Source organism: Hordeum vulgare, chromosome 3H (genome assembly GCF_904849725.1).
Source record: "Hordeum vulgare subsp. vulgare chromosome 3H, MorexV3_pseudomolecules_assembly, whole genome shotgun sequence".
Taxonomy (NCBI): Eukaryota; Viridiplantae; Streptophyta; class Magnoliopsida; order Poales; family Poaceae; genus Hordeum; species Hordeum vulgare.
In genome coordinates, this window is record NC_058520.1 from 617760084 (window position 1) to 617773510 (window position 13427).

Consider the following 13427-nt stretch of genomic DNA (forward strand, 5'->3'; position numbering starts at 1 on the left):
TAGCCTTATCTCTTCTTCAACCTCCTCCCTCCACTCATTTCTTTCCGGAGAGGGTCTGGTGGGAGGCCACGAGGGGCGGGCTGGCCGGGGCGAGGTGCACCTCCCCTCGGTGGAAGGAGTTCGAGTGTATGGATTTTTGGATCCCGTCTCCTACCTCTCCCTCTTCATCTAGTCATCTTCGGTTTTCTCCAACACGGTCGTTGTTTTTGCAATGCAACCGTTGTTTCAGGAGTTTTGGTTGGATTTTTGGATCCCGTCTCCTACCTCTCCCACTCCATTTACCCCTCTTCAGTTTTTTGCAATGCGATCCTTTGTTGCAAAAATTCTGCAACAAAGACGAAGAAATTTTCTGAAACATGACCTTTGTTGCAAAAAATTCTCCCGCGATAGTACCTATGTTGCAGAAAGACGAAGAAAAAAATTTCTGTAATAAAGCAATTGTTTCTGAAACTCGACCGTTGTTTCAGGAATTAATGGGTCCAAAGTTTATTTTTTGCAGCAAAGCGATTGTTTCTGCAAGTCGACCGTCGTATTAGGAATTACTGGATGTCCGACCAAAGCCCCGCGAGTGCGGATCGAACGGATGCGCGCATAGATCGGACGGTCGTCCAGATGACGGATGTTTACTAAACATCCGTCGGTGGATGCGTAGTAGCCCCTTTTTTCTTTTCCTTTCTTGAGGCTGGTTTTAGGCCATCAGCATGAAAATCTCTCAAAAAGAAGAACATTTCTTGGCGGGCTGTTTTAAACTGAGTTTTAGCCCGTGATGGAATATAGCCCATTTAGGGTACCCGAAGGCCTGCCATCTGCCGCACAGATCCGATCCTTAGGATCGAATCAAAACCGACGGCTGAGAACGGTCCAACGTCGAAGCAAACTACCATAAAGAGAGAGGCGGCCGGCCGGCGGCGCCGCCAGCCGAGCTGGCCGCCGTCCATGGTGGCGCCGTGTGCTGCTCCGTCGAAGAGCGCAGTTGCGTCGTCCGGCACGACGAGGTGAGATTTCTGTCCCTAGTTGAGATTAACCAGCTCATGGTACCAACCCATTAGGATTTCTCTTAGGATTAGAACACCAGTACACACCTGAATTGGCTGAGTCCCAATTCAGGGCCGGGGAAGATTTTGGGAGTGAGGGAGTAGGAAACGGATACATATACATATGGTTGCAACTTGCCATACCACGCGATCCATGTTTTTACTGTGTGTGCAGCCGGCCGGCCATTGCCCAAGGCTCACGTCCTCCTCTAACATGGGCCCATTGCCAGCATAATACCTAGAAATGACAAAGTGTCAACCTTAGAGGATATATATTATATTATAAATACTACTCCCTCTGTATTTGGGTACAAAGGGAGTATAAACTATTTAGAAAGATAATTATCCAGGAAAAATAAAAGCTATGAAATTTCTACTCAGCTATCACTTGTTGTTTATCCCCTCTGTTCCAAAATACTTGTTGTTGGGAAGAACTGGACTAGTTCTCTCCAACAACAAGTATTGTGGTACAGAGGGAGTAGTTGCCATTGTGTGTATCTTAGGATGAGGAATCACATCTCAGAAGACCGAGTGCAGTTCTTGAGACATTTATTGAGTACAGTAGAAGTAGGACACACACACTTTGAATATATAGCAACTAGCAAGTGATACTACCACTATTATGGCTGAGAACCCATACCAGCAAAGGAACGCCATGCATACGCCGATGGAAGATCTTGTACAATCCGCAGGACAGGGATGTGCGCAACCTTATGCCAGTCATGGCCTCTTCTCTTCCTGCATCGCTGCTTTAGTACAGGATGACAACCAAGGATTTGTAAAAACTGTAAGGAGGCCGGCAGCTCTGGAAGTGACAGGACCAGTATAGCTCTTTTGAATTCCAATGTCGCAAGGGAGGGGAGCCTTGCCATGACCGAGGGTAGGAACTCCAGCTGAGAAGCATCAAGCACTCCCAGGTGTTTGAGATGGTCACTGTTTTTCATCAACCACTCCTCAGGTAAACATCTAGAGCTGTTGTCAATGGTCAAGTCTGTAACCGAGTTGACTCTACTCAAAGGCTCCCATTGCAAGAGAAATGGATTGCTGATTCTCAGCTTCTCAAGTCTTCCAAGGTGCGAAGGGGAGACTGTAGCGATTTGATCGGTATCAGAAGCTTGCTGCAGAGACGGATTGCCAAGAAGCTTCTCGCATCCATACACAATTAACTCCGTGAGGGAAGCCAGTTCTTCTATCCCATCTAGAGCAGCAAGCTCCCTGCACTTCACAATTTCCAAATGCTGCACTGCTCTGAGACCCCTAAAAACGTCTGCGGAGGGAAGGGCTGTCACCTCACAGTCATGTAAACACAGAGTAGTAAGACAAGTGAGGCCGCACAGGGAGTTGAGTAGACAAGTCTCATAAACACCACATGAAACAACAGAAAGCTCTCTGATAGACGATGGCAAACTCATATCTTCCTCTGGGGCAGCTGTCGTCACACGATTACACGATGGCAAACTCATATCTCCCTCTAAACACAGAGTACTAAGAGATGTGAGGCTGCACAGGGAGTTGACATGATAAGCCCCATAAACACCACATGAATATATATGAAGCTTTACGATTGATGATGGCAAACTGATATCTTCCTGCAGGGCCATCAGCTTGGGGCAACCCCTCACTGTCAAACTTTTAAGGAGTTGGGGTGTCTGCAATTTATCCATCGGCAAATGCAACAGATTTTTACAGCGTGCAATGCATAATTCCTCCAGATAAAGGAAACAATACTCTTGGCCCAGTGTCACTAGATTTGGACAATCATAGATGTTCAGCCTGGAAAGTACTGGCTTTTGGTGTACTGATGCTTCACTGGGATGATAAGTTGCAGGAAGAGTAGACAAACCAGCATCACGTATTTCAAGATGAGCAAGAGTAGATGGCAGTGCTGGTATATTTCTCAATAGCCTGCATCGTCTAATGAATAACTTTTCGAGCTGCGGAAACAGAATCATATCCTCCGATCCAACCCACTCCTCTAGTGATGGAAGCATTTCAATTGAGAGCAACTTAAGAGACGGGAAGGCAAGAGGCACCTCACAGCCATAAAAGGAACCTTCTATTCTTTTCACTGCATTCATATGTTGTAAGTAGAGATATTTGAGTGAAGGTAGTCCGCCTAAAGGTGGAAGGTGTTGCCAGTTGTTGCAATCTGAGAGAGAAACATATGTCAAGTTTGTCAGCATAGGATTTTCCATCCAACACGGAGATTTCATACCATTATATCTTTGAATCTTCAGCTTTTCAAGGTTCGTGTGAGGTTGAAGGCTATTCAGTAGTTCCTCCCCATCTGCTTCCAGTTGGCCACTGTCCCAAGAGAGTGATAACATGATGAGACTTTCCTTTTCACCCAGCTTAGCAGAAGTTCCTTCTTGTGCACTGACATTCTCAAGCCCACTAGCATATAAACGACGGAGACCTTTTAAATCCTCAAGCTCACGTGCCAGGAAACCATAGCCAGGTGGGACACACATATTAGTATTTAATTCTTGAAGAGAAGTTAAGTGTCCAAAGTAAGGCGGAAATCCTATTAGATTACCCGAAAAGACTAGATATCTCAGATTAACCAAGTTTTGCAGTCTACAGGATAATAACAAACATCTATCTAACTTTATCCTTTGGAGATGATATAACTTGTATATAGAGCAAGGACACCAAAATGAATATTTTGCCACTTCCTTACACGGTCCCCAATGACACAAATATCGAAGGTGCGTTAGATTACCAAAGGCATCAGGCAGCTTGAAAAGCGAGGATGTCTGTACATGCAAAACCCTCAATTTTGTTGCTACTTTTAGCACTTTTTCCAGTACAATCCACTGATCCCTTTTCTGTATTGTTTCATCAAATGATATAAGCAGGGTCCGCAGTTTCTTTAGTACAGAGAAATCCGTGAACGATGTATGATTTACCACTGTAATTTTTGCATGGCGAACTGTTCTTGGAATACTACCATAATCATCGCTGAAAATTCTGATGCATTCCTTTTTGGAAACGGTACGTCCTAGATCATGCAATAAATCATGCATCACATAGTATTCAAGAGAAAAGTCACCATGATAAGACATATCACTGGACTCTTGTGAATGCACTTCAAAGAAAGACTTCCTTGTCAGTGTACGCAAATAATGTTCACCCACATCCTCTGGTATCTGATCTTCATCTGCAGATAGCTGGATCAGTCCTGAGCCCATCCATAACTGTACCAGATCAGCTTTACTGAACCGGTAATCTTCTCGGAACATGCTGCAATATCTGAAGCAAGCCTGTAGATGTGGAGGAAGATGATGATAACTTAATCTTAAAACTTTCATAACACCTTCATTGCCATGCTCAATGCTAGAGATATTTTCTCTTAGCATTCGATTCCAGTATGTACTGTCCATAGAGTTGTTCAATAGCCCACCCAATACCTTTGCAGCTAATGGGCTTCCACTTAACTTTTTAATGATTTTCTGTCCAATATCTTGCAAGTTCATATAATCATCAGGATTCACTCCAAAGAACGCGTGCTTGTTCAGAAGTGCGAAAAGATCATTATCATGTAGACCCTCCAATCTCAAAGACTCGGCCCTTCCTCCTAGTACCCTTTCAACAATGTCTACAACTGATTGCATTCGAGTTGTCAATAAGAGCTTGCTTCCCCTTTGGCCAAATTTCAGAGGAGCGACTAATTTCTCCCAGTCTGGCCTTCTCTCATCATTCCATACATCATCAAATACAAGCAGAAATTTCTTGGAGCTCAGCTTCCCTCTGAGGATCTCTTGAAGCGAATTTAGACTAGTGATATTGGTACCTTGCCCAGTAATTTCTTGTACAATCTTTCTTGTCAGACCAAGGACATCAAATTCATTGGACACACACACCCACATAATCTGATCAAAGCATTGCTTCACTCTTTGGTCATTGTAGACCGCCTGTGCTAGTGTCGTCTTGCCCATGCCACCTATGCCCACTATAGCGTAAGTGGTGACACTGCAAACATCACATTTTTGAACACCATCACTTTCTTGCTTGACCAACCATTCAACTACCTGATCCCTCTCTGTATCACGGCCGACTATTTTGCCATCAAACAAGAAGGAACTAGTCTCACGAGGATTACCAATTCCCTGATGCCCCATGTGCCTCAAACTAGAAGGATCAAATCGATCCACGAGCATGATAAACCGGTCCACAGCGGAAGCAACCTCATCAAGTTTCTTTAGGGCATCTACCATTCTCTTAAAATCACCAACCTTAAGCAGGGTATTGAACTGCTGGATAAACATCCGCTTACACTTGTACAAAGAGCTGCTCACCATATTACCTCTTGATTTCACCTTTTTCTCAAGCTTGTAGTACTCCACATCATCGAGAACGTCCTCGGCCTCCTCGACAGCATCCCTGAGCTGCCAAATCCATCCATCAAGGGCCTCGCTCGGGCCCCTAATCCGTTCCATATCAATGGCATCAAAGACTACTTGCACTTGGAGGAGAGTCCTCTCTAGCCGCTCTTCCACAGGCTTCATCCTCTCTGCTTTCGTGTACTTATCCAGGTAGTCGAACGACTTGCGGACAATCGCAGATATGGCTGAGACGGCCACAGCCTTACCGGCGAAAGCCAAAGCCATAGTTGGAGACAAGGTAAGAAAGAGAGTTTTCAGAGGAAGGTATTGAAGCAGGAGCTGTAGGAGTGGTACTGCAATGGCAGCCAGCAAAACAAGAGCTGTCTTGTTAACTGAGCAGCTGTGTGTTGCAAAGTCGTTGCTGGCCCCACCGACGAAGGCGATTCCAAGATGAAATTTCTTCTTTCTTCTGCCCTTTAATTGCAGAAAGAGACTTGACACCAATGTCTGCACGTATGGCTCAGGATCGTGGAATGCGGTCTTCCCTTTATGAGGCTGATGGCGATGGCATACCATAGACTTAGTAAAAGCTAGTAGTCAATACTTTCTGTGTGACACATTTCCTCTCTTTCTTGGCAACTTCCAGCCACTTCAGCTAAGAGAGACAAATTTTATCGTGTTTGGGTTACTAGAAGTTCTGGAAAGATTAGTATTAGTATAATTAATGTCAAAATCCAGCGAAGAGTAATAGAAAGCCAGACAGATCAGATCAATTGCATCAAGAGTTCAAGACATGCTTAAGGTTGCAAAGGTGCATGAATTAATTCGTATCACATAATTGAGGTAGGAAACCGAATAATTAAGGACTTAAGGTGTTGTGAAACGTAAAAGGAAACAAATACACCTCCCAGTTTATGGCTTGATCTGCAGCCAGCTAAATTAGCTTAATTTGTACTTATGTTCCTGACTGATTTCTTACCCAACGCAAGTGCCATATCAATGGCATTAAATGAGATCCAGTTAGACGTTACGCTATCTTCCTAATTGATTCTTTTACCTTTTAATTGCTCCATTCTTTTACCACTCTCTTCGACCTTTTTTAATGAGATCGGTACCTAAGGGACCGTGTTTCAAAAAAAAAAAAGTGTAGCTGCTCGCGTGGCCTCCTCGTGTGGTAGCTGCTGGCTTGTATACTTAATCTCTTGTACCAGCGGGTATCATCCATGGCATCATCCAAGCCTCTCGCCGTCATCGCGCTCTTCCTCCTCGTTGCTCTCCTCATGGTTGCCGATGCGCAGCCGGCACCCAAGATAGGTACGTACGCGTTTGTATGCATGTGTGATGTGTCCAGGATCGGATCAACTAATAATGATACAAACATCTGATTAAGTACATGAACCGACACATCTTTTGTTGTGTGCAGATTGCCCATCGGCGTGCCAGGCTCGATCGCGAAGAACTGGAAGAACAAGATGTGCAACAAGGATTGCAACATCTGCTGTGACAAGTGCAACTGCGTCCCCTCCGGCACCAGCTAGGTGACCCGTAACGAATGCCCTTGCTATGACAACCTAAAAAACTCCAAGAACGGCAAGCTCAACTGCCCTTAGACTCGGGGACGGAACCTGTGGCGCGTGCAGGCGGCAAGCTACCCCATGGCAAACTTTTTCCTGAAAACAACCATAATTGTTAGTTCAAAGTGCTCTAAATTTGTATGTTTAGCCCCCTCAACATTTTTTCTCTTCCATCCCCCCCCCCCCCCTATCAAGATTCCTGGCTCTGCCCCTGCCTAGACTATACCTTAAAGGCATGCGTGAGTAGAGGCAAGAGCTGTACGGACTTATCTAATAAAATACCATGATCGGCCAAATCAAATCATATATATAGCCTTATTCTCTTATAGTGTTTTTTTTACAAATTCTCTAATAGTGAAACAGTTGCCTTATTTTATCATGGGGTGTACGTAGTTGATCATGTCTAGGGTTTTGGTTACCTGACAATGTTTATATATATCCACTGCTCCTTAAGCAGCATAGATGGCGTAAGGGATATGACAGATAGATGATACATACTAGGGGTTGGGGCACCACCCTGTGGCGCCTTTTGAGAGGAAGTTGGGAGGTGCCAGGTTGTCAAGCACCGATTACACTTGATTTCTTGCTATCTTGTCTAACACATGGGCATGACATGTAAGAAGTTGCACTACAAATTTTAAAAGAGCTAAACAAATGACACTTAAATACAAAGAGATTAGGAAATCTGAAACACAAGACACCAGAAGGCATGAGATAGAACCAAAGAGAGGGAGAGAGCTCACGCATACTCATGAATTAATGAATCAGTACATAATGCAAGTTAGCTCACGCATACTCATGAATTAATGAATCACTACATGCTGCAAGTTTCTGCAATGGTAAGAATTCAACATTCAATTGTGACATGAAGTGCTACACCAAAACAATAAGAACACAACAATGAAAAGTGTAAAGGGTATTCAAACCGAATGCCCAAATTGTAAATCACCACGATATAGGTGATGAAAATACCACCCAGTTCCATGGAGATCTTTGGCTACTAGTTCATGACATCTTGGATTTTGAGCCGCAGGCGGTGCGTTGCTGGCGCGGCAGAGGAGGAGAAGGGATGCATGAGGGGTAGGCCGGTGGCGACGGGCGGCAGCGGGCGGGTGGAGCGGTGGTTGGTGGATGTGGATCTGGACGTGGCCGCATTGGCGACGACTTCCCGATGGTATTTCTTTAGCAGGCAAAGCAAGGACGACAGCACATGCGTGAGTCTTACAATAGTAGTACTACCTAGTGGGAACGAAGCCGTGGTGGAGCGGGGAGAACCAGCAATGGCGGGATCGGCCACCGCTATGTTGACTTTGGATGTTTCCAGCGGTGGCGGAAGCGCCGCCGGCGGCGGTGGCTGTGCACCCACGAGGCCACGAGTTGCCATTCCAAGTGCGGCCCGCCTGCAAGAGAGAGTTGCAATATTTGGAGTTTACAAAATTTTAGTTTCAATTTGGTGTAATCCTCATCACCGCAGGAGCATAATTGATTTAAAAGTTAATTTGTTGTTTATACAATGACCTCGGTCCTTCAAAAATTCAATTTTTCGCACTTTTCAAGTTGCAACGATCATTGCTTGCCGCCAAGAAAATTAGTTATATGTACCAAAAAGAGGTATGTTAATGAGTGAATCACTAGAACAATTGGGCGTGCTTCGTTTCGTTTGGTATCGTTGGGATTCATAAAAAAATGGTTTCGCGTGTGGGAGAGATGATGAAGTGTTTTTTTGGTAATGCAGTATTTTTATGGTCTCTTTTTAAGGGTATAATTATGTTTTATATAGAAATTAATATGTAGATAAATTATCTAAAAATTTATCGTCTACCGTCAACTCTAAGAGGACAAACTTCTATAAAGGGGTTGACGCCTAAATCTTAACAGATAGAGCACCATTTCGCGAAAAGATGAAATAGGACCATCTTTCAACCTTAGCCGATGTCATCTTCCATCTCATCTCCATAGTCGATGTCATCCTTATCACCGAAGCCTTCCATCTTCAAGTTAGTCATACTTGTAATCGGTGTATGACATCCAAAAACTATTTTAAAACATTTTATCAATCATTCATTCATCTTTATGTCATCTTTGATGAGTTCATCTTGTGATACAGTTGCTATCTGTGAGTAATTTGGTAAAGTAAGGGGTTGAGGCAAGGCTTTGCAACTTGATGTATTTATGCAAAGGATTGTTTGAATGGCTTTGTATAATTGATGTCACTTGTTCTCGTTCTAAGGCTCGATAATAGATCCATCAAGGAGAAGGTAAAGAGCGAGGGGGGCGTAGAGCGCTATCCCGAACAAAAGGTAGTGGAAAGCTATTCCTGGGGACGAATAAGGTATAGTCATTAGACACTCAATGCTTTAGTATGAATGTTTATTCTCAATAACTGGGGTAATCATGCACGATGGTAAGAGTCATCGGTTGGAAACTGACTCTTGATGCAGGTTGCGCATCAATCAAGACATACTTTGGATACTGTTAGAGTTATAATATAAGTCATGTACCCCTTTGTATTTATCCCGTTGTATAAGGGGTTTCCTGCATATGTTCCACACCTATACATGTATATATATATCGGCCTATGGCCTCATGGGAATACAAGTTGCTTATTCCTAACATGGTATTAGAGCTAGGTTAACTTTTGCACGTCGCAACTCGTGCTGTTGATCCGCTCCACGCCGCCGCTCTCCTCTCTGGCTCGTTCCCGTCAGGCAGCAACTCCTCCTCGTCACCTCGTGCCCTGCCTCGTCCCAGTCTTCCTGCTGCTCCAGATCGGATCCATCGCCAGATCGGATCGGTCCAGGACGGGATCGAATCCTCACTCCCACTCCGGCTCGAATCGATCCAGGACGGGATCGACTCCGGCTCCTTCTCCTACTACCAATCCTATAGGATCCCCGCCGCCGCTGACCCTCCTTCTCTCGCCGCCTTCAGCTGACAAGTCCTTCGTGCTGCCGCCCCCACCCGCTGGTGGATCGCGCCGCCTCGAGCCGGTCTCGTCGTCAGCCAACCGTCGCCTTCAGCCGGTCTCGTCGTCAGCTGCCGCCTCCAGCTGACGAGTCCATCCTGCTGCTGGATCGAAGGCCTGCCGCAGTCCCCTGCTGCCGGATTGAACGCCCGCTGTCACTAGTAGAAAACAGGGCTACCGTTCGGCCCTGGCCAGCCCATTAGTCCCGGTTCTTCAAGAACCGGGACCAATGGGGGGGGGGGTATTAGACCCGGTTCGTGAGCCCAGGGGGCAGGCCGGGGCCTCGTGGGCATTGGTCCCGGTTCGTGTGGAACCATTTGTCCCGGTTCGAGCCACGAACCGGGACCAATGGTCCTCGCTGCTGGCCCACAACCTTTAGTCTCGGTTCATGCCACGAACCGGGACAAATAACTTGCCTACATATATACCCACCGCCGCTGCAGAGCACCCAACAGTGCTTTGTTTTTGTCGAGCCGGCGAGGGGAGGGCATTTGGGTGCTCTAGTTCACCTCCTATGCATATGAGGTGTTCGATGAAATGCCCGAGCCACACTAGTTAAGCTTTCTCCTCTCGAAACTCGACCTCCGAGCTCCATTTTCAACGAGACTTGTCTAGATTTAGCGGTCTGTCACGCCCCGTCCCGGCCCCGTCTTCACCGCCTTCGATCGCCCGCGCCGATCTCGTCACCGGCACCACCGTGGTGAGCCTCTTGTTCTTATCTTCTTTCTGAAAGGAAACAATTCTGACTTCAGATAGATACTTGTCTAATTTTCTTACTTTTATTATTCCTTGTTATTATATAGTGCGATGGTTTTGGTATCCGCCCCCCTCGGCCCTCGTCCTGTCTATGATTCCGATGTGGTATATATTATCTTTTCATAACTATTTGGTTCATTTATTGTTTATGACAATTATGATGACCAACGTGACATATATTTTTAATCTAGGAGGTATGTGAACCGGAAATTCCAACCCACCTAGAAATGCTTCTCGAGAAGTTAACTTTGGTTGAAAAAGAAAACAAATAGTTGAAGGAAAAATTGAAAATAATTGAGGATAAGAATATGGAAATGGAGTTGCATGTTGCCGAGGTCATTGACGATCGCAAGATGAAGATCGATGCGATGCGGTTGAAGATGGATGCAATGCGCTTGAAGATGGATGGAATGTGCTTGAAGATTAGGAATATTAGAAAATATGCCATTGATAAAGAGGTTTGGTATCATTATGTTGTTGGGTCAATTGTTACCTTACTTGCGATTTTGATCGCGTTTGTTGTTGCATTTAAATGTTTTACATAGTTGTATGTTGTTTTATGAGAGAACTTTATGTATTTATTTTTCAATAATAACATTTGATCACTATTGTGCTCTGGTTTTAATGTGATGATGAACTTGTATTAATTTGGTCATTTCTCTATTCATTTTGTTCTGCGATGGTTTTTTGATATATACTTAATTTCATAATAGAGATGAACCGCCAATGGATGTACGGTGACCGGCGCACTTTGGAGTACATTACGAACCGGGACTAACGCCCGAGTCGAAAAGGGTTGGAAATTGATGATGTGGCTTTGAATGGTGCATTTTGAACACAGAAAAACTATGGAGTTTAAATAAGTTCAAAAAAATGAAATCCCTTTGGAACAAACGAGTTTCCGTATGAAACATTGATATTCCGAAAGAGATTGTCCGTTTTGTACACGAAGTGCATCCAGTTTTTGTCGTAACCCTCTCAACTTTCTCGCACATGCTATGTGGGTGAAATGATGATACCATGCCAACTTGGAACCTTTTCAGAGTTTATTTCAAATGCTTTTCAATTTCATGGTCTTATAGCTCATAATAATCAGTAAATGCATGAAAAATAACAAATGAAGTCAGAAAGGGTTGTAAATTGATGATGTGGCTTTGAATGGTGCATTTTGAACACAGAAAAACTATGGAGTTCAAATAAGTTCAAAAAAATGAAATCCCTTTGTAAGAGACGAGTTTCCGTATGAAACCCTCATACTTCGAAAGAGATTGTCTGTTTTGTACACGAAGTGCATCCAGTTTTTGCCGTAACACTCTCAACTTTCTCGCACATGCTATGTGGGTGAAATGATGATACCATGCCAACTTGGAACCTTTTCAGAGTACATTTCAAATGCTTTTCAATTTCATGGTCTTATAGCTCAAAATAATCAGTAAATGCATGAAAAATAAGAAATGAAGTCAGAAAAGATTGTAAATTGATGATGTGGCTTTGAATGATGCATTTTGAACACAGAAAAACTATGGAGTTCAAATAAGTTCAAAAAAAAGAAATCCCTTTGTAACAGACGAGTTTTCGTATGAAACCCTAATACTTCGAAAGAGATTGTCTGTTTTGTACACGAAGTGCATCCAGTTTTTGCCGTAACACTCTCAACTTTCTCGCACATGCTATGTGTGTGAAATGATGATAACATGCCAACTTGGAACCTTTTCAGAGTTCATTTCAAATGCTTTTCAATTTCATGGTCTTATAGCTCAAAATAATCAGTAAATGCATGAAAAATAAGAAATGAAGTCAGAAAGGATTGTAAATTGATGATGTGGCTTTGAATGATGCATTTTGAACACAGAAAAACTATGGAGTTCAAATAAGTTCAAAAAAAAGAAATCCCTTTGTAACAGACGAGTTTCCATATGAAACCGTGATACTTCGAAAGAGATTATCCGTTTTGTACACGAAGTGCATCCAGTTTTTCCGGTAACCCTCTCAACTTTCTCGCACATGCTATGTGGGTGAAATGATGATACCATGCCAACTTGGAACCTTTTCAGAGTTCATTTAAAATGCTTTTCAATTTCATGGTCTTATAGCTCAAAATAATCAGTAAATGCATGAAAAATAACAAATGAAGTCAGAAAAGATTGTAAATTGATGATGTGGCTTTGAATGATGCATTTTGAACATAGAAAAACTATGGAGTTCAAATAAGTTCAAAAAAAAAGAAATCCCTTTGTAACAGCGAGTTTTCGTATGAAACCCTGATACTTCGAAAGAGATTGTCTGTTTTGTACACGAAGTGCATCCAGTTTTTGCCGTAACACTCTCAACTTTCTCGCACATGCTATGTGTGTGAAATGATGATAACATGCCAACTTGGAACCTTTTCAGAGTTCATTTCAAATGCTTTTCAATTTCATGGTCTTATAGCTCAAAATAATCAGTAAATGCACGAAAAATAACAAATGAAGTTAGAAAGGGTTGTAAATTGATGATGTGGCTTTGAATGGTGCATTTTGAACACAGAAAAACTATGGAGTTCAAATAAGTTCAAAAAAATGAAATCCCTTTGTAAGACACGAGTTTCTGTATGAAACCGTGATACTTCGAAAAAGATTGTCCGTTTTGTACACGAAGTGCATCCATTTTTTGCCGTAACCCTCTCAACTTTCTCGCACATGCTATGTGGGTGAAATGATGATACCATGCCAACTTGGAACCTTTTCAGAGTTCATTTCAAATGCTTTTCAATTCCATGGTCTTATAGCTCATA

General features: G+C 43.5%; 1 protein-coding gene and 1 long non-coding RNA gene across 3 annotated transcripts; one reads left to right on the plus strand and one right to left on the minus strand.

The window, feature by feature from the left end:
* Nucleotides 1-765: 765 nt before the first annotated feature.
* Nucleotides 766-7074, plus strand: LOC123445721. Of its 2 annotated transcripts, XR_006631147.1 has the most exons (3): nucleotides 766-995; nucleotides 6571-6673; nucleotides 6783-7074. It is a non-coding gene; the product is annotated as an uncharacterized LOC123445721 (long non-coding RNA). The 2 variants fall into 2 exon arrangements; XR_006631146.1 differs by lacking the exon at nucleotides 766-995 and having other exon boundaries at nucleotides 6520-6673.
* LOC123445720 (disease resistance protein RGA2-like) lies at nucleotides 1033-6372 on the minus strand. Its single transcript, XM_045122745.1, has 2 exons — nucleotides 1675-6372; nucleotides 1033-1272 (listed from the first exon to the last, which is right to left on the minus strand). The coding sequence occupies exons 1-2, from the start codon at nucleotides 5933-5935 to the stop codon at nucleotides 1244-1246; spliced, it is 4290 nt and encodes a 1429-aa protein (XP_044978680.1). The 5' UTR covers nucleotides 5936-6372; the 3' UTR covers nucleotides 1033-1243.
* Nucleotides 7075-13427: the final 6353 nt, after the last annotated feature.